This window comes from Lactuca sativa, chromosome 6, assembly GCF_002870075.4.
Source record: "Lactuca sativa cultivar Salinas chromosome 6, Lsat_Salinas_v11, whole genome shotgun sequence".
Taxonomy (NCBI): domain Eukaryota; kingdom Viridiplantae; phylum Streptophyta; class Magnoliopsida; order Asterales; family Asteraceae; genus Lactuca; species Lactuca sativa.
Genome location: NC_056628.2, coordinates 147,862,768 through 147,885,257, shown reverse-complemented (window position 1 = coordinate 147,885,257; position 22,490 = coordinate 147,862,768). Strand labels below are relative to the sequence as shown.

The following is a 22,490-nucleotide window of genomic DNA, read 5'->3' as shown; positions in this document are numbered from 1 at the left end:
ATATCATCAAAGTTTTATTCACTCATGATATTCAAAAAGAGTGTGGCATCAACATCCAAAAAATTCAATCAAGTAACAACTTGGCAGATTGGTTCACTAAAGCGCTTCTTACATCCAAATTTGAAAACATGGTATGAAATATTGGAATGCAATGCTTTAAGGAAATCAAGTAATGTGATGATCAGGGGGAGTTGGAAACATATTGTACTCTTTTCCTTAGCTATGTTTTTCCCACTGGGTTTTCTTAGCAAGGTTTTCAACGAGGCAATTGTTCCCAATATCTATTATTAATAATGTGCTCTTTTTCCTTAATAAATGGTTTTTCCCATGAGTTATTACCTATTAAGGTTTTAACGAGGCATGATACAATCGTCATTCAAGGGGGAGTGTTATGAAATATTAGTTTGTGAATGACCATTGGATTCTCCATTTGTCCCATAACTCCCTATCATTATTTAGCATTAGTAACAACCATTTCAATATTTTTTATGAATGCAATAATCCACCATCATAATGTGCATCCATATTATAACTCATCTTTCATCTTATTTTGATAGTATGAATAGTGAGTCATATGTATTAGAAACTTGATGATTTTATCACAAGTATTTAAATAAAAGTTCTCTCCACTCTCGTTTCTTTCATTACTCTATAATTCATCTTGTTATTAGCTTCATATTTTATAACAATTAATATATTATTCTCATAAAATATCAATGAATTATTTATTTCAATTTATTAATGAAATAATAAATCAACCTCTCTCTCTCTCTCTAAATAATCATCCAGTCCAATTGCTAGGTTTGAGGGCAACCCAAAAGGAGTGTGCTACTATCAATTCAAGTTTATACCAATTATAGTTATGTGATTAGACACCTAATCCAACAGTGTGGATTGCAGCATCTCGGTAGATGTGCATATTTCAAATGCAAGGAGTGCGGAAAGGCATGACATATTGTAGATTTCTACAAGAGTTAGAAATTACAGTGAAGGAATATTGGAAATAATAGAAATAGCAATGCGAGGGAAAGGAAACCCCACAAAAAAATTGTAAGATTTTTTCCGAGGATAATAGGAATCCTCGAAGTTTAATGTTTTAAAGAGTTAATTTTACTAATAAATTTAAAATGATTAACTAAAACATAGAAATCCCTCCATAAATTCTTAACCAAAATTTGATAGAAATTTTAGGTCTCTTAGGGCATCTCCAACCCACCCCCAAACTCCATTTCTCCCCCCATTCTTCTCCAACCATACCCCATTTCACCTCCATTTTTGGAGATATGAATAGTATCCCCCCATATATGGGGAAATACTATTCATATCTCTAAAAATTGAGGTCAAGTTTGGTTGTCAAGTTTAGTCCCTCTCATTTTTATTTTATACATTTTTAGTTTATTTTATCTACTAATTATAATTTAAATGCAATATTTAGTATTTATAATATCATGTTATATACTAATTTATATTAATTAATCATAAATATAAAGTTTAATTAGTAGAGGGGTGTATTTGGCAATATATATAAGTTCAAAAAAATGGAATATTCTAGGAATATACTTTTTAGGGTAAAAAATGGGGTAGAAAATGGAGTAGGGTTGGAGATGAAACACTATTTACTCCATTTTTTACTCCATTTATGGGGGGAAATGGAGATGGGTCGAGATGGTCTTATAGGTGTAAAATAGGATCAGGTAGTATTTCAAAAAGGTAAATGTTAGATGCTAAGGATGAAGTTAAAGAATTAGAAGTAGAAAACTAAAAATGAAATTTAGTTAATCGACTTCGTTTATAAGAAATCGGTCTGCCCATTTAAAGTTTAGATAAGACTCAAATTTCAAGGACGAAATTCCTAAAACATGGGGAGAATGTAACAATTGAGAGTTTTCCATCATTAATTGTTACTATGAGTTAGGATCGACTGATAATGATAAAAACTTTGCGTATTGAAGGATAATATGGAAAGTTGAGTGGAAAATAAACTAATCAAAAAGTTAAAATGGTTATTGTATTTGGAAAATACATGACCTAGTGATCCCAAAAATATAAACGTCGAAAAAATTTAACTCTGATTGCAGAAGTTATGATTTTAAGACGAATAGAAACCAACCACGTTAATAACACTATTTATGTCGAAATGGCAAAAATAGATTGGTTGAGTTTCGGCTAACACTACAAAAAGGAAATTTGTAGTACAACATGAGATAAGAACTTTGAAAGGAGGAAGTGGAAAAATGGAAGTCGTATGAAGGAGATACGGTTTTTATAAAATATAAAAATGCGGGTTAAAAATGAAAGCTCAAATTTGACGAAGCAACATAAAGGAAAGTTGTAGTTCTAGGAAAGAGTTGCACAAATATATAAATAGGGTAAGAAACAAAATTCATATGAAGAAAATATGAATTTTTAAAAAGTAATTAAGGTGCGTGTCAATGTACGTGCCATGTCCGTCGCGCACGTCTGACCCCCAGATTCTTCAGAGATTTGGAAACATGGACCACCAGAAAGGTAACACGTGTCAAGATTTGGATGGGCCACGAAGTGAGTTCACGCCGTGCAGGAGAGTGTCTGGTATGCACCACCACTATAAATAGAGTTGCTTGCTTCCTGGTTTTTTTAATCTTAGACCAATCTTCAAACAATTTATGTAGATACTTCGATACCCTCTCGATGGCAAAAGACTCCAGTTATAGTGGTTCGGGTGCTTCTCGATAGTGTACTAGAGTGAATTCACAAACCCTATTTTACTGTTTTAAATATTTTTAGGGGGGAATACATGGTTATCAAATGGTTTTATAAAAATATTTATTTTATAAATGTCAAATCAGTTTATAATAAGCTAGATGCCTTAGGATAGTATAACTATAAAATATGCCTAGTTTTAAGCTATGATATTATGTCTAAATGTTATAATGCCCAATAATCTTGGAGTAGGTGTTACCTAGATGTTATAATGGCTAAGTCCCTAGGAAACCTTAGTACCTAGGAGTTATACTAGACAAGATTTAGGATATGCACAGTACTTAATTGTTACTGTACCCAAATATCACGTTAAAATACCCATAATTAGGGTGTGTGTGTGTCTCTCTCTCTCTCTCTCTCTATATATATATATATATATATATATATATATATCTACAGAAAATCATTTGATAATATATACCTGGGAGAGTTATATACAAAGATAGTGTGATATGTGTGTGTGTGTGTGTATATATATATATATATATATATATATATATATATATATATATATATATGGGTAATTATACTAAGATAAAAGAAAAAAGCCTAGGGTTAATGCGTTATTGAGTTGGTTATTCATCCAAAATCCTTGATTAAATTCAAAGTATACCCAATACCTATAACCGTTAGTCTTGCGAGAGCTAGGAATTTATGTATAGATTCATAGGGGCCATGACAACCCCACCTGCGATTGCTAGCTATAATCCTGGCAGGATACCTTCCATACTAGTTACTATTTGATGTCCGATGAAGCGTTGTGATATGGGGTACATTTACGGTCATAGCGTCGATTATAGGGGATCACGATAATACATTAAAGATTGCCTTAAAGTTTAATTTACCATTAGGGACGCATAGAATGGTAAATAAAATACGTTAGGATCGTTAACTATCCTAAAAAGATAGTAAATTAGGATTAAGAGATATTCTAATTAAAATATGTTAGGATCGTTAGATATCTTAAAAAGATAGTAAATTAGGATTCATAAAAGATATCATAATTAAAATATGTTATGATCGTTAGATATCCTAAAAAGATAGTAAATTATGATTAATAAAAGATATCCTAATTAAAATACATTAGGATGGTTAGATATCCTAAAAACATAGTAAATTAGGATTAATAAAAGATATCCTAACTAAAATACGTTAGGATTGTTAGATATTCTAAAAAGATAGTAAATTATGATTAATAAAAGTTATCCTAATTAAAAGACGCTAGAATCGTTGGATATTTTAAAAAGATAGAAAGTTAGGTCAATAATTAAGAAAGGTTTTCTAAAAAAGGATTCTTAAAAAGATTCAAAAATAAAAACTCGTGCACTCACCAACATTATGTTGACTTTCAGAATGCATATATTCTCATGTTAGTAAGATTGACACTATTTATACCGTCACACTGCTCCGTGTTTCCGCCAAAGGACATGTAGGGGTGTGACACTAGTAACAAAATAGAATGACTTCTGGAGAGAGAGAGGTTGATTTGTTGATTTATTATATGATTAATAAATTAATTAGAAATTGAAATAAATGATTTATATATATTATATGATTAATATATTAATTTGCAATAGTAATAATTAATTTAGAATTAATCATAAATTAATTGGGATAATTTCGGGTTAATTAGCATTAATTAGAAGTGCAATGGCCAAGATGTAATTGTTCACTAGTTGAACAAGAGAGAGTTTCTAGAACATCCTTAGGGTGGCCGGTTTTGGCTAAGCCCTTTATGGATTCTAGAATAATCCTATTAGATAAATAAGGGCTTGGATAATTTCCAATTTGAAATATATTATTACATTCTTTAAATTCGGGTTTCAACGGTTTCTTATCAATTATAAATAGGGAAGGGTACCTATTTCCCTCAACCATTTCTCCTGAAAGGCTAGAGCCAAAATTCTACTCCCTCTTCTCTTCCCTCCTCAAGGGTTCCTTATCAGTTATAAATAGGACAGGGTACAAGTTATTAGAGGCATTAAGCTTTGGTGCTTGCTTTCTAAGGAACTTCAGGAAGATTTTGGTGTGATTATTTTCTACAATAATCAAAAGGTATGTAATCATATTCTTATGTGTATTTCGATTACAATAAGGCTTCCTTAGGGTTCTTGATATTTATTTGTATGTTGCTATCAACAGAGAAAACATAAATCCATTGTAGGTTGCATGTGAACTTAAGAGTTTAATGTTTTTCCACTTACATGTAATTTTTATAACCTAGAAAATCCAACAGTGGTTTTAGATCCATTGTTTTATGTTGATTCGTACATTAGATGAATTGATCAAATTAGGGTTTACTGAAAATAAACCATATACCTTGGAAATTTCAGTATTTCTAGGGTCCCATCAAACCCTAGCCTCCCTACCCTATTTTCAAAAATTCTAGGGTTTGCCTTAGGGTTTCTAGTTTCCTTAAATTATTATTTTAAATGCTTTAAATTTTGAATAATTAAAACTTAGTAACCCTTATCCTTTTTTTTTTGAAAATTAGAGGGTTGGGGATTAGGATTAAATTTGAATTATTTTATTAATTATTTAATTAAATATAATTGTTTAATCCCTAATAATTTTAATTAATTGGTTAATTAAAATATAATTGTTAAATCATTAATTGGTTAAAATTAATTAATTATTTATTTATTTAATTTCGAAAATTAATTTTAGACCTAGTATTTTGAAAAGTTTAAAATACACCTTATACTATATAATATTAATTGTTTAATACTATATGTATAAAAAAAAGTTAGTCAAATCGCTAGTACGCCTCATTCACGAAGTCATACTCTAAGGGGGAGGGGGGGTTAAGTAAACGGCCTATAAAATAACCGTTGAATGGGTATCTATGCTCACTCGATGCTCCCTTGTATGGTGGAGGGTCATTAGTCGAACGGATTTTATAGGACATTACCTCACTAAAATTACGATGCTATATAGTACTAGAACCCACTTTAAAAAATCTCACTCTAGTTACTTTAGGAAAAATGTGAAATGTATGCTAATCCATGGAAACACACACATCACTCTTTATAAGTCATTAGTGGAGTATGCGTAGTTCACCAGCACACTAATTTGGGACTATAAATTTGAGTGATGGACAAATTGAAAATTATCATAATTGATGACGCATGTATGGTTTACTAGCACATCCATTCGAGATGTTAAATTACCTCGAGGTTGTCTAGTGGGTTAGTATGGATATTTATATCTTGTTTATGATCATCAGTATCACAGTCACAAATTGAAGAGAATAATTTGAGATTAAACTTGTTATTGATAAGATTCAACGAATCTCAATTGATCTAGGAATTTCATATTATATTGAAATTGGTAAATTTTTATTACCTACCATGACAAATTCCTAATTAGATTACGGCATCTCTTTTTCTTCATTATGAATTATATTTTGGATCCTAGCCATGAATATATATTTTGGGTAAAAATATTAAGGATGTATATCACTAACTAAAAACTATGTCTCTTTATACATATGTCTAGAATCGGTGATCTCACTACTACTCAAACCACCACTCCCCCCTCGAATTTCACTCAAGTCTCGATTTTGTCAAAAAAGAAGCTAACTGGTCCTAACTACAAGGATTGGATGTGAAATATGAAGATGAATCTCTAGTACAATAAAAAGAGATACGTTCTCGAAAAACCTCTTGTTGAAATCGATGAATCCACCAATACTCCTGAGGAAATTGCTTTCCACAACAAACACTTCGATGATACCACTAGGGTCGCTTGCATCATGGTGGCCACTATAGCACCAGAGCTGGCAAAGTTCTATGAGGACTATTTACCTTATGAAATATGCATTGATCTTGCTGAAATTTTTCATAAGAAAGCAAAACAAGAATGCTATAAAGTGGTCTAGTCTCTCATGGCATGCAAGCTTGTAAAACCCGTGATCTAGTGTATCAACCGAAATCACCAGAATTGGTGCGAAATCCCAAATTAATGATTAATGCAAAACGGTTATATCAAATTAAGAACACAGTTAACGAATGTTCAATGCACACTATATTCAACAATAGTCTAGTACATAAGATTCTCAATTACTCTCGGTTCTCTTTTTCTCTCTAAACTCGATCTCAACTTCTTAGAATCACCAAACATTTACACAGTTGAAACAATACTATATATATATATATATATATATATATATATATATATATATATATATATATATATATATATATACCTATACCTAATTACAAAGGCCCAACCCAAAACCCAACCGAAATCCTTAATAAGCCTACCGAAATCACAATGTGATTTTGGTCCAAACACTACCGAAATCATGGTGTATTCGGTCATAGACCAAGAATTCTAAAAGCTATCAAAAGTAAAGTATAAACCACAAATCATGTCCTAACAATCTCCCCTTGGTTTATAGCTTTCTTTTCTTTTCAATCTTCCTTTTGATCTTGACTTTCATCTTTTGTCTTCGATTTCTTCACAACTTTAAGATGAACATATGAATTTCTACATGAATGCCTTTATCTTGAACAATTAGACTTCCTTTAAAATTTGACTTTGAACGCACATTAGGTATAGAGGCTTCTTGTATAAGTTCTTGAGAATCAGCACTTTTAGCTTTGAAATACTTTAGACATAACTACAGAGAGACCAATTCTTTCGGATCACTTCAGCAAGTTCATAGATAGTAGCAAATTAATTGAGGAGGATTCAACATAATTCGTCACATAACTTCAAATACAAATTCACCTTGCTTCTGGGGTTGAAAGGTTGTGTGTTGAAAAATAATCTTCACTTCTTGTTCCTTCGAATGAAAATTCTTTGTCGATCACATATGTGTCGTGAAAAGTAACCATGTCTAAAAAAAGTCCCTGTAGATCACAGAGTCATAAGGACCCTTCTTAACGCAGTTGTTCAAGGACCCAGTCTTGGCTTAGATGGAGACTACTCGCAGTATCTATGTGAACACGGAGGAATGCACTACGATTTGTTCAGTATCGAAGAACTACTCATGGCTATTTTTGATGTTAGCCTCTACATATCCTCAATTAAAGATCCCAATATAGTTTTTCAAGTTAACAAGTTAGCTTGGCCTTTGGCGAGACGTTCAATGGTTTCTGAATCTCATTTGAGTGTACCATTCTAGTGTCAGTAAGAGTTAACTAGGAATAACTCACAAAACCATCATGTGATAAAAATATACGAAGACATATTTCCACAGTTTATCATGACATGAGGTCAAGGCCCTTTGGTAGGACATTCAACGATAATCGTGCCTTGCGAGGTGCATCGCCCAAGTGCCAATAACCGTTATTTCCTTACATGCAGAGAATGTATCCAAGAATACATTTGAGTCTCCACAGTTTTGCATGAGAAAAAGAATGTCGAGACTCTGAGCAGGATGTTCAACGATATCTATTTCTCGGTTGGGTGAATCTCCCTGGAGCCATGACAGTTCTTAGGAAAAAATAACTGACAAAACCAATTTTGACAATCTTTACAGTTTCAAACTTTCAATTCCTTAAATACGACAGTTCTTTAGAAAGAAACTGCCTAACTGACAATTTGTACAGTTTCATGCCTTCAATTTCGTAAATATGACAGCTCTTAGAGAGAAACTGTCTAACTAACAATTTGTACGGTTTTATGCCTTCAATTCCTTGTGAAAGTAGTGTGAAGTGTAATTCCGTCAATTCCTTTCAAGATTTCTTTAGCACAAAAGTCTCTACTTTTTTGAATTCGCGTTTTAAGACAAATGAAATTTTTGAGACAAAAAATAAAAATAAAAAGAAAATAAACTTAGCACATAATGAAAATAACTAAGAAATAAAATAAAATTAAAATTCTCTCAAAATCAATAAAAATATTTTGAATTTTTTATTTTTCTGAAAAAGAAATAAAAAACAGAAATAAAATAGACATATTTTTGGATTTTTGAATTTTATGATTTTTGTTTGATTTTAATTATCCCCCTAAATTTGTTCATAAAGGAAAAAATATGAACAAATTTAATGAAAACAAAAATAAAATACAAAATGTACAAAACAAAAAAAAAATTAGTCTTCAAAACGAATTTTTTTAAGAAAACTCACAACCACATCCAAATGACATTTTCCAAAAGGCTTTGTAAACAAATTGGCCACATTATTATCAGTGTGGATTTGTTCCAAATGAATAAGTTTACGCTCAAAATAGTCTTGTAGAAAATGAACTTTAATATCTACGTGCTTGGTTTTAGAATGTTGAACTAGATTTTTAACAATTTGAATAACAACATCATTATCACAAAAGATAGGAGTGTCAATAAATTTCAAACCTTAATTTTGCAGTTGAAGTTGCATCCAGATGACCTGAGAACAGCAAGTAGATGCAACAACGTATTCAGCCTCAGCTGTAGAAGTGGATATAGTTTATTGTTTTGACGTTCTGATCTCACCAAGATCAATTCTTCTGGTATGGCAATGCCCTTCTTGTTGAAATCACTAGTGTATCAATCAAAATCACTAGAATTGTTGCAGAATCCCAATTCAATGATTGATGCAAAATGGTTATATTGAATTAAGAACACAGTTAACGAATCTTCAATGCACACTATATTGAACAATAGTCTAGTACATAAGACTGTTAATTACTCTCGGTTCTCTTTTTCTCTCTAAACTCGAAATCAGCTTCTTAGAATGAACCAACCCTTTACATGGCTAAAACAATACTATATATACCTATACTTAATTACAAGGGCCCAACCCAAAATCGAAACGAAATCTTTATTAAGCCCACCGAAATCACAAGGTGATTTCGGTCCAAATACCACCGAAATCATGGTGTTGTCGGTCCTAGACTGAGAACTCTAAAAGCTATCAAAAGTAAAGTATAAACCACAAATCATGTCCTAACAAAGCTAAAGGAAGGAGACTATGTTTGTGCTCATGTACAAACAATGCAAAGATATGTGGAGAAGTTGGAAAGGCTTAATGTGTCGTTTGAAAAGGTGTTGTCCATTGACATGGTCCTCAACTCTTTAACTCCTAATTATGATTAGTTTATTTTAACTTATCATTTGAACAACACAGAAACGACATTGACATAGCTCGACAACTTGTTGCAAACTGCTAAGTCGGGGATGAAGAAAAATAATGTTCCTTTTACAACAAGTGCTCCTATACTGGCCATTGGTTTTGGCAAAGGGAAAAATGGAAAGGCTTATTTCTAATCCAATTAGAAAGGGAAGGCCCATATTCGAGGGTCTAGTAGTGGGTCCAAGACAAAGCCCAACTTTGATGTCCCATGTGAATCCCAAAGAGGCTACTTGTCTCCATTGTGGTGAAAAAGAGCATCGGAGAAGAAGTTACCCCAAATACTTGCAGGACTTGAAAAATGGAAAGATCAAGCCTTCCTCTTCAGGTATTTACACTATTCAAGTCAATAACACACAACTTTCTCATTTTGGGTCCTTGACATAGGATGTGGTTTCCATATTTGTTTTGATTTACAGGGACTAATAGAAAGTGATGAAGTAGAGCATGGAAGGTTGAACCTGATCATGGGGAATAGGCGAACTTAACCTTTTACCAAGATAGGTACTTATAAACATATGCTTCATAGTGGTATTAGGGTTGATTTGTTGAATTGTTGTTATTTGTCGGATATGACTCGAAACATTATTTCATTTCATGCATTGTTTTGAAAAGGTTCTAGATATTCATTTGATAATGATATTGGATTTATTTATGCTTATAAAATTAGTGTTTTTACATTCAAAGCTTTACCTTATAATGGTGTCTATGAAATAGTGACTTGTATTGATAACCTGGGCAATAGTGTATTTCATATTGATTCGTCTAATGGTATGAAAAAGGCATGCTTGTGGCATTGTTGTCTTAGGCACATAAGCAATAAAAATATTACCCAACTCTAAAAGGATGGAGTGTTGGAATCATTTGATCTAAGAACATATGATGAATGTGAATTTGGTCTATTGGGCAAAAAGAAAAAAATCACATTTCACTAAAACATGTGAAAGAGGTGAAGGATTGTTGGACCTCATCCATACGGATGTATGTGGGCCGTTCAAATCTGTCACAAGGGATGCTAATGGATACTATGTGACATTACAGATGGTTATAGCATATATGGTTATATCTACTTAATCAAACATAAATCGGAAACCTTTGAAAAGTTCAAAGAGTTTAAGCACGAGGTCGAGAATCAATTAGGCAGGAAGATAAAGATGCTCGGATCTGGAAGAGGTGGTGAGTATCTTAGTATCAAGTTCCATGAATATCTTAAGGAATGTGTAATTGCTTCACAATTGACTCCTCCCAGAACACCACAATTGAATGGTGTGGCTGAGAGGCGTAATCAAACATTACTAGATATGGTTTGTTCCCTGATGAGTAGAGATTATCTCCCTATTCATTTATAGGGTTAGGCCTTAGAGACAACCATCCATATCATGAATCTTGTTCTAACAAAGAAGGTTGCCAAAACACCTAATGAGATGTGGACAAGAAAAGCTCTCCCACTCGCACAAATCAAGGTATGGGGTTGTGAAGTGCTCGTAAGACAAGGGAATCACAACAAACTTGAGCCTAGAGTCGATAAGTGTTTTTTCATTGTCTACCCATAGAAGTACTTTAGATACTTGTTCTACAAACCTTGTGAGAACATGGTCTTTGTAGCTCAAAGAGGAGTCTTTCGCGAGAAAGAGCTCATATTGAAAGAGGGCAGTGGGAGTGCTGTTGATCTTGAAGAAATTAAATAGTCACCCAATAAAGGAACCTCAGACAACACTAACACTCAAACTAAGGAATAATTTCTAGTTGAGCCAGATGACAATTCATTACCCCTTCATCGATCTAGTAAGCTTAGCATGCCACCTGAGTTCTATGGTTTCCATATAACTACGAATAGTGAAACGTTTTTCAGTGAACATACACTGTTAAATTGGATGAACTGCTAACTACAAGGAAGAAATGGAAGGCCTTAAGGCTATAAGATGGACGGAGGCAATGGACAGGGAGATTCAGTCCATGTATGATAACCAAGTGTGGAACTTGGTTGATCATGTACCTAGTTGAAAAATAGGCGGGTGTAAATGGATCTTCAAGAAGAAGACCGACATGGATGGGAAAGTACACATTTTCAAAGCTTGGTTGGTTGCTAAGGGATTTACTCAAACCAAATGGATTGAATTTGATGACACCTTTTCACCAGTAGCTAAGATAAAATATATCAGAATAATGCTTGCCATAGAAACATTTCATGATTATGAAATATGACAAATGGATGTTAAAACTGTTTTCCTCAATGGGAAGTTATCTGAGGACGTCTACATGATTCAGCCAGAGGGTTTTTTACATGCCAAGTTTCATGACAGAGTGTGTAAGCTTAAGAAGTCCATTTATGGATTGAAACAAGCATCTCACAGTTGGAATCTTTGCTTCCATGAGAAAGTCAAAGAGTTTGGATGTTGATGTCAAAGCTCGTGGGAGTATATTGACCTTCCTAGTCTTGTATGTTGATGACATACTCCTTATAGGAAACAACATTCTGATCATGCAAGAAGTTAAGTCTTGGCTTGGAAAATGTTCTGTTATGAAGGATCTAGGGAAAGCAGCCTATATGCTTGGAATAATAATTCATTGGGATAGAAAGAATCGCCTTATTGTTCTTATCCATAGTACATATTTGGATAAAATATTGAAGCGTTTCAGCATGGAGAATTCCAAGAAAGGAAAATTGCCTATTAATTGTACTGTAAGATTAAGTAAGACTCAAAGTCCCAGTACAAATGAAGAGATAACTAACATGAGTCGAGTCCCATATGCTTCGACTGTAGGATTGATAATGTATGCAATGACATGTACTCGCCATGATGTGTCTTATGCTTTGTGCATGGTTAGTCGATTTTAGGTAAATCTTGGCAGAGCCCACTGAATTGCGCTAAAGAATATTCCTAAGTATCTGCGCAGAACAAAAGACATGTTTCTAGTTCTTAGCTATAGTGATACATTAAAACTGGGTGGATATAGTGACACCAACTTTCAAACAGACCGAGACAAGTTTTGTTCGCATTCTGGCTGGGTATTCTTATTGAATGGTGGAGCAGTTACTTGGAAAAGCTCCAAGAAAGACATAGTGGCAGATTCCACTTGTGAGTCAGAGTACATTGTAGAGAGTGAAGCATCAAAGGAAGCGTCTTGGATGAAGAACTTTATTGGAGATCTTGGAGTCATTCCAAATTCAAGTACCGATGGAACTCATCTGTGATAATGAAGGCATGATTCCTTTAACAAAAGAACCAAAGGAACATAGTAGATCCAAGCATATCAACAGAAAGTACCATTACATTTGACATTGGGTTGAAGGACACCTTCTGGTGAAGCGAGTATCATCAAAAGATAATGTTGTAGATCCTTTCAGAAAGGATATGAGCAGAGTCAAACACTACTAACATGCTAAGAGCATAGGTTTAAGAGACGATTTTAGCTTTAGTAGTTAGGTGATAGTTTGAAACTTGTAACAAATTTTTGATTTTGGTGAATGAATAATAGAGAATTATTTATGAGTATTGTGCTACCTTATTCAATTATTTATTCTTGTGTTTCAATTTTGCATTTTTACTTCCTAAGTAATTTGAATTATTCAAATTCCCATAGTCGTTCATACTTTTGGAAGTGAGTGGTGAATTAAGATTGTCATGAACTGATGGTAGATTGTCGATTGAGGTTAAGACATTACAATTGGGATTGCTACAATATTCATGATTAATAGAGATTTTTAGTATTGGATAAAACCATGCTTAAAGATTACTTCATGGATCTTGTCACAAATAATTCTACGACGATAATATTTACTATTCTTCAAACGGAGATATATAAGTTGTAATTTACAAATCGGTTGCATATTAGCATTGTGTAAACGCATCAGTAACTTGATGTTATAAAATGTAGTACCATATATGATTTGGTAAGTAAAGGTTATAATTATATAGTCAAAGTTTATTCGTTCATTTTGCCCTAACAAGAAAAGTGATATCATTGGGCTCCTCAATGTTAGAAAATGATTAACATGTATTTAAAAATGATTAACATGTATTTAAAAAGGACTACCTGGAGAATTTTGCATTGCATCAATGTTAGAAAATGATTAACATGTATTTAAAAAGGACTAGTGCTACATGTTATGCATTTATAACTAAAAGTATGAAATTTTAACTTGTTCGTATATTCCCATCCCTACAATAAGCTTATAAATCACGAAAGAAATAGATAACATGTATTTAAAAAGCAAACAAGGTTCAAGTTCGGAAATAACAAAATAACACCATGTGTTTTTCACATTATAAGGATGACATTGATGAGTACCACTCGAAATTTGACAATGACAGATAGGGTTGAGATGAGCATAATACCGTTGATGGGTCCATGAGACCATGACCTAGTGTAGAAATTATAGCTTGGTCATATATTACAATCCTTGTGTGTTTTAAGTAACTATGACCAAGCTATAATTTCTACAATGGTCATGACTAGTGTAGAAATTGAGTTGAATACCGTTGACGGGTCCATGAGACCATGGCCAGTGTAGAAATTGTAGCTTGATCATATATTAAGCTTAATATTGTTGACATTTCCATGAGACCATGACCAGTGTAAAAATTGTATTTAGAAGGGAAAATGACGTAACAACCCTACTATGTATTTTGATTTTACCCTTTTAGTCCCTAATTTTTTTCGTGCCTTTTAGGGAACAAACTGTTTTTGTCGGATCGATTTGGTCACTTTTGACAAAATGAAGGGGTAACCCGGTTACCCCTTTGCCACATAGACATTGACTTTAATTTTGGTTCATAGTCATTGACTTTCTATATTTATATCAATTCTTTTTCACTTTAGAAATAAAAAATAAATATGGGCTCATCTCTCTCTCTCTCTCTCTCTCTCTCGTTTTTGTCTCCACCTTGTGGATCATTACAAAAAAATAATCTTCACGCCTCCATCACCTGCAACATTATCAGACCACCATTGTCAAATGCATAAGAATCGGGATTGTTTGGAGATTGGTTGAACGTGACTAAAGCAAATGCCTTTTTTCGAAAATGTAATTTTTCTCTTAGTATACTCATACAAAAACAAGTTTACTTATAACAGAAATCAACCTACTCATTTCATACATGAAGTTATAATGAATACAAACTTGTTGAAGAAAATATTTGATTCAAGCATTTCATCGAACACTTTCGTGTGCATTTAAAGTTAGAGTTTAGTGCCAGAAAATCAAGCTTGTGCAAATGGTGTTAGATAGTGTTTGAAATCAAATGACAAAGAAAATTAGGAACGTACATAAATTTCAATTTATATCCACTTCATATTTTTGTTGGGCACCTTAAAAAATGAGCACTGCAACGATGATGATTTGGTGCTTCTACTGCTTCTACTATCAAAACCAAATGTGTTTGGAAATAACCCAACATCAAACGATAAACTCTTCCCTGCTTCTTTTTTTACTCGTCACTGACTCCTCCTTTCTTGATAGTATGTGATTGAGCTTTTGTCGGTAACGAGTTATTAAAGGTTTGAGGAATTAGACGGGGAGATGTAAGCTTGCAAGAGAGAACGATAGATGGATAACATATATGAGTTTTTCTTTATTTTTGAGTTGCAGGTTTATAATGAAATATATGTACCCAAGTTTTATTATCTAACCTGGTATATTAGATCGCAGTGACTAAAAAAACAAGTCGACATTAACTTTGTTCCCTTAAAAAATAAAAAAATAACTTTAAAGACTGAAAGAGTAAAATCAAAATACATAGTGCGGCCGTTACCTCATTTTCTCTTCTTAGAAATCAAACAAGGTTTAAGTCGAAAGATATGATCCTAAATCAACAAGAAATATTATTCAGACTTGTGATGGAAATAATAATATTTGTTAACGGCCCATTGCTTAGAGACCAGACATAAACATTTACTACCTTCGTCCCAAATTGATAGTCCACTTTTGAATTTTGAAGTCTTTTTTTTTTTTTCAACTTTGACCTTAAATATTTTTGTTTTTTTATAGATAATACTTGATGCAAAATATATGAATGAATTGTATTTTAAATGTTTTTTCATTGTTATAAGTTTTATCAAGTAATATATAACACAAATAAAAATATTTAAGGTCAAAGTTAAAGAAAAAAGACTTAAAAAGTCAAAAGTGGACTATAAATTTGGGACGGAGGGAATATTTGACAAAAATAGTTTAATAGTTACCTAGCCTTGAAATAACACAAACACCCACTTAGTTTATTTATACTTTGCTAATGTGTATGATGCTCGAGGATACCCCTTGTTGTTTTATAAAATTTTCAATTAAAATGTTTTTAAATTTTTAGGGATTATCCACCACAACTCTATTAAGGATTATTTCTTTCAAAGTATGATGCTATTTCAAATCAGACCAAGTTATGAGATGTCACACCCAATATAGTTAGTTTTCCAACATGGTCATCGAAGAAGAAATTATAGAGAAGGATTATCTGTATATGGCTGAAACTGGTCTGGATCTACCTAGGGGTGTAAGTGAGACAAGCCAATTCGCGAGAAACTCGAGACCGACTCGAAAAATACTCGAAATCGACTCGACCTTAATCGAGCCGAGCTCGAGCTCGAGCTACTTGAATACCTTATTGAGCCAAGCTCGAGTACAAAAATACTCAGCTCGTAAGGCTCGCGAGCTTAGTTGAGCTTAGTGTAATTTACATATATGTCATTTCTTTATAATTATTCATTTATAAGATATATGTCATTTCTTTATAATTATTCATTTATGACATATATGGTTGATGTTATATTGATATTAGGTGATTAATAGTTGTTTTTTTGGTAGTTTGGACATTTACATGTGGAATGTTTAATATTTTTTACTCAATTTAGTGATTTTGATTTTTTTAAATATCAGTCGAGCCGAACCGAACCGAGCTCGAGATTGTCGAGTATTTCATGAGCCCGAGCTCGAGCTTAAAATCAAGGCTCGAGTCGAGTTCGAACCGAGTTTCGAGCTCGAGTATTTTAGTCGAACCGAGCTTCGAGCTTGGTAGTATTCAGCTCGACTCGGCTCGTTTACACCCCTAGATCTACCCATGAATAGGTTATTCAACAATAACTTATGTCTACATATTGTTTTGGTATTTAAGCAACCAATGTAGGTTAATATGTTGATTTAGTATTTAAGCAACATATGTATATTCTTCATCCAACGATCATAAACAACAAATTAAACATATTGATCAATCATCTTATAATATATAAAATGTCGATATACAAACCAAGAAAACTACAAAGTTGTAATTGCTAACATGAAATATAGAGACTAGTTTAGCAATCACAGCCCCAAATTCCAAGATCAACAATATTTAGGGTTATGAAACAATGAAATTATGATCAAGACTACAAAAAAATATTCTCTTCGAATATTGTTTTGTTGTGTGATTTATTTCACAATCAAAATATATCACTCAAAACATATTAGTCTTGAAATTGGGTTTCATGTCTACCAGTACAAGAAAGTATACAAAAATCACAATTTTGTATATGTATAATTGTATTATATATATTTATATGTACTATATAACTAATATACCAATTTTTTTTTACACACATACTTCCAATATTTAAACCCGAACCGGTAACCCGTAATTGACATAAGTCCGAATCCGGCCATCCAAACCCGCCGCCACAATCACCAAACCCCACGTATGCGGCGCCACAAAAGTATTCCGGTACGCGCTTCTCAGAAACCTGTACTCCGACTTCCGCATCGACGGCGACACGCAAACTTGAGTCTGATGCGGCAGCGCTTCCGCCGGCCACGTCGCCGGAGTCTTCAACAATGAGTCCAAGAAATGACTCCGGTTTATACCCGACGACGGGATTCTCGGTGAATCTATCCTGCTTCTCGGAGGAACGTCGGCGGTGTTGATTAATCTCGGTGACGGAAACGCCGCCGCTATGGTTTTAATCCCACACCACGGTATGGCCACCGAGGCGTCCTGGGAGAAGAAAGTTTCGTACGATACGTTGCTTTTGGGTTTTGCGTCGAGCTTATCGGAGCTGACATGGTTCCAGATGTAGATGTTGGAGTCGTCTCCGGCTGAAACGATGTGTTTTCCGTCCGCCGTGAAAGATGCCGACTTTTGGCTTCCTGAACTCCGGTTTCCTGCGTGATTATACGTTTCAGTAAGTAAAACAAATTCAAATTGCCCTCGAAAACAGATCGGAATGTAAATGTAGTAATGTATTTGGTATTTAGTATTTAGTATTTAGTAATTACCTTTGAATTTTCCGACGACGTTGATTCCACAAAGAACCCTAATTTGTGAATCGGCCGATGAAACTATAACTTTTCTGGCGTCGGTGGGGCAAAATTGGAATCCGGTTATTCGTCTCGGCCATTTCTTTTTACTCATTACGCAAATTTGAGCGTCCAGATGCAATCGTTTATCTGAAAAAACAGATTCAATCATCAAATTTAAGGATCAAAGAACACTATGTGCTATATAACTGATTTTTCGTGGTTTTTTTTTTTTTTTTTTTTTTTTTTTTTTTTTTTTTTTAAATTTTGGACACTATGTTACGTACCTATGATATCGTAAAAACTGCAATTTCCATCTAATGTTCCCACAATGCATCCCTGCGTTTAACAAAACAAGATCGCAATTAGTTAAGAAAAAAAAAACTTTTTTTTTCTATATATAAAATGTCAAATTTAAGAAAAACTCATTCGCATTTTTCACGTTTTAATTGAAAAAGCATTATAAAATTTGTTTCTCAAGAAAAACTACTAAAAATTTAAACTTTTCGTTTTAGCCGTTATTTACCTATTAATATCGATTAACATGTTACAAATGCTTAAAAATAGACACTCCAATCCTGTCACTTTATTGGTCAGAAATGTTGTAAACATTTTAGTAGGTGAATAACAGCTTAAATGAAAATAATTCAGATTATCAATGTTTTTTTTTTTGCTAAAAATGAATTTGTAATAGTTTTTCATGTAAAATACTAAAAATGTAAAGGTTTTGTCCAAATATTAAAAGCTAAAATACGAACCTTTCCATTGGCATAATAACAAATAGCAGTCACGAGATCTCTAATTTCAATCCAGTCGATGACTTGGCTTCTACGGGCTTCCCAAATTCGTATTTTTCCATCTATGGATCCAGTAATCACATAGTTTTCATCCACGGGGTTAAATTCTACACATGTCACTGCATTGATAATAAATAATAAGTATAAGTAAAATGATTGTGAAAAATAGAAAAAAAATACACGAATTTGGAGGGAAAGTTACCGTAGTTGTTATGAGTGAAAACTTTGAGGCATTCATCGTATCCGATTTTCCACATACGCACAGTTTTATCCACGGATGATGATAAAAGACACTATAAAACATTTAGGAGATCATAATATTAGGATTATGCAAATACAAGATGTTAATAAAAAAATGTAGTATTGTACTTTTATTCTTTTTTCTTATTTGGACTCTGCATCTTGAAAAATCTATCTGATTATACTGTAAAAAATGATTTTCATTCGTATATTCAGATAGATTTTTCAAAGTACAATGAAACCAAAACAGAATACCAAAATAAACAAATAAATAAAAATACATTGTTGTTATACATTGAAAAATCTACCTGATTATAACGTGAAAAATGATTTTCATTGGTATATTCAGTATTCAGTAGATTTTTCAGAATAGAATGTAACGAAAGCAAAATAGTTGTTATACTAACCCCGCTTTTCGACCACGAGAGGGACAAGATTTCGCCTTCATGACCATGAAACTCATGCACCGGTTTCTCCGAGATCCGAAACACTTTAGGTGGTATAATAACACAAGCCAAATCAGATGATTTCCTAATCCTCCTATTTTTCTCTTTAATTGGCGCCAATTCAGATAAATGATTACTTGAAAAGTATAATGATGACGTGTCATTCCCTTTAATTTCATATTTTCTTGGATCATCATGTTCAGAAATCTCCCAAATTTTCACAATTCCATCATCACCTGCACTCGCTAAATATCTACCATCGTGACTGAATTTAAGAACCGAAATCGACCCTTTATGTGCTTCGAAATCTTGGGTGGCGTAAAGTGATGATAATTCTTTTGATTTCTTTTTGTTAGTGTGAACAGGAACTGAAAGAGTACACGTGGCACCGTTTGATACCGTTGATTCTGATTCATGATCTGTGAGTCGAGAGATGATGTTTAGTTTATGAAGCCAACCTTTCTTTACTTTCTTTCTTCTGTCTAATAAACTACTGTTTATGGTTTCTTTTTGAGAAGATGAAGATAAACCGAAGTCGAATGATTGATTCATTGATGATTCTTCTTGAAAATTCTCGATTACTAAATCAGGTTTTGGTAATTCGATGGTGGGATTTGACCAAATGGATAAAGAAGGCTGTCGGATCAGAAACGCATCTTCAAGGTCTGGAATTTGTTGGTCGGCGGCGGGTTTAGGGTTTTCTGTTTTCTCATCGGAAGTCTCGTCGGATTCTTCATCTCTTACGAGCCATTTAGAACTCAGACCGATGGATCTTATGAACTTATTGCGACGTTCGTCGACGCTATCAAGATTACCAATCCATGAATCGTATTTATACCCGGAAGTACAACAATCGTCGGAGTAACGTTCGGAATCTGAGTCAGACATTGAAACAAACACCTCGCGTGCATCGAAGAAGTCGTCTTCAATCTCACTGCAACAACTCATTTTCATTTTCGCAAATCTTCACCTTCTTGAAGCCTAATCCTCAAATAAAAAATGAGAACACACAAATTAATACGGATACTTATGAACCCTACATCAAGATTATTGATTTCTTTTCAAATATTGAACATCCCAAGCCTCAATGAACTACTTCGCAAACAACTGAAGTGGATATAAAACGAGTTTTGTTCAACTAACGATCAAAATATGCGATTTAATGATTGATTGCGATCAATCAAAGGAGGGATTTTGATTTCTTAACAAAGTATAGCAAAATTGAACAATTTCCCACAATCAATCAATACAATAACTGATAATTTCTGACAGAAACATGAAACACAAACTCGAATGAAATAAGAAATCGGAAAATGGAAAATTCTCACCTGGGTACTCATTAAATGTTGAGTCAACTGTCAAAAGGATACCAAATTTGAAAACGGGTGCAAAGTTCTAGTTCTACAAACAGTTTTCTCTTATATGCACGCGATTGGAGGAATTATATAAATATTTTGAAAGCGACGATGTTTGACTTAATGGGAAACGTTCAAAACAAGGGGACTACAGGCTACAGAGGAAAGAGCCTTCAAGAAACGGGTGGACCCGAAATTGAAATCCGGGTATGGGTTCGTTTTGTCCAGAATTGTCGTGGCGTTCTCACTTTTATCTTTATTGTGATTTGGATGTTTGCAACCACCATTGGCGCAGAAGAAGGTGGTGAGTGAAGAATATACGGCGGGACCCAACTCCGATGCGACGGTTCAACCAGCGGTGGTGACGATTCAAGTAATTGCTATCGATGTGTACGCCGCACTTCCTCAACTTTGCTGTGAAAATTTTAAGAAATTGGATTTTTGTTTCGAAGATAATTGTACGGTATTTGGATGATGACAGGCAAATTATTGTTTTTAATCAAATATGTCAAAAGTAATAATGGTATATCCGTGTATGGATAATTACGTCATACATTTTTTGATTTTTATATATTTCGTTATTTAATTTTTTTGAGCCTATATTTTTTCATTTAACTTTTAATTGTATATATTTAGTTTTTATGACCGACTAATGTAGGCAATCCGTAAAGTAATGTGAAAATATGTTTATGTTATTATTCTGTAATGAATGTTGTATATGTTTATTGTTGAAATAATTATAATATAAATATTAACGTTTGATTATTCATATATTCATTAGAATGTCATTATTCTATTATAAATTTATTTATATACATTTTTGAAGTAAATTATAATTTTAGTTTTAACTTGGGACTATTGATTTGTTCATTATTGAATAATGATATAAAGTTATTGATACAAAATTCATTAGAGAATAATAACATAAAAATAATATTTTTTTACGCTTTCATATTATTTATTATTTGAACTATTATATATATATATATATATATATATATATATATATATATATATATATATATATATATATATATATATATATATATATATGCAAAATAAATCTTTGTTGTTGTACACATTCAATACTTATAAACGACTTCTTAAGGTTTTTTCTCCCAATATCCTACATTAGGATGTGACCGTCGTTAATGAGGTGTTCGGGGTTATTCAATCTTATGGCCACCACGGCCTCAATTGTTTGGTGCTTAGGTTTTGTCTTATGAACGTCGTAACTTCTTCATACATTTTTGGATTTTAAGGATTTTTATATACACACGTTCGGGTTACATTATATTACAATTCATTTTGATTATTCCCATTAAAATTAATATATTTTTACTTACGACCTTTATATAAATACGTCTGTTATGAATATATTATGATCTATATTTTTATTTTTCAATTATATAACATATTAATTACTTTTGTATGTTTTGTATGTTTGCGAACAAGGTTTTGTATTTCAGGGGCTACCACAAACATCAAATTGGCATTTGTGAATGAGAAACTTTCATATACTCGAGTGTTGTCTAGAAATTCTTAAAGTATAAGTGGGTACTGGGTACTACTACTGCCGATCCAAA

General features: G+C 32.9%; 1 protein-coding gene across 2 annotated transcripts; it reads right to left on the bottom strand.

Annotated features, from left to right (window-relative positions):
- Positions 1 to 17,224: 17,224 nt before the first annotated feature.
- On the bottom strand, positions 17,225 to 21,292 carry LOC111890498 (uncharacterized). Of its 2 annotated transcripts, none has more exons than XM_023886605.3 (7): positions 20,878 to 21,292; positions 19,511 to 20,536; positions 19,066 to 19,156; positions 18,825 to 18,982; positions 18,354 to 18,405; positions 18,046 to 18,216; positions 17,225 to 17,931 (listed from the first exon to the last, which is right to left on the bottom strand). In XM_023886605.3, exons 2-7 carry the CDS (start codon positions 20,501 to 20,503, stop codon positions 17,387 to 17,389), a joined length of 2,010 nt encoding a protein of 669 aa, XP_023742373.1. In that variant the 5' UTR covers positions 20,504 to 20,536; positions 20,878 to 21,292; the 3' UTR covers positions 17,225 to 17,386. The 2 variants fall into 2 exon arrangements, with proteins under 2 accessions (XP_023742373.1, XP_023742372.1); XM_023886604.3 differs by having other exon boundaries at positions 19,511 to 20,530; positions 20,878 to 21,291.
- Positions 21,293 to 22,490: the final 1,198 nt, after the last annotated feature.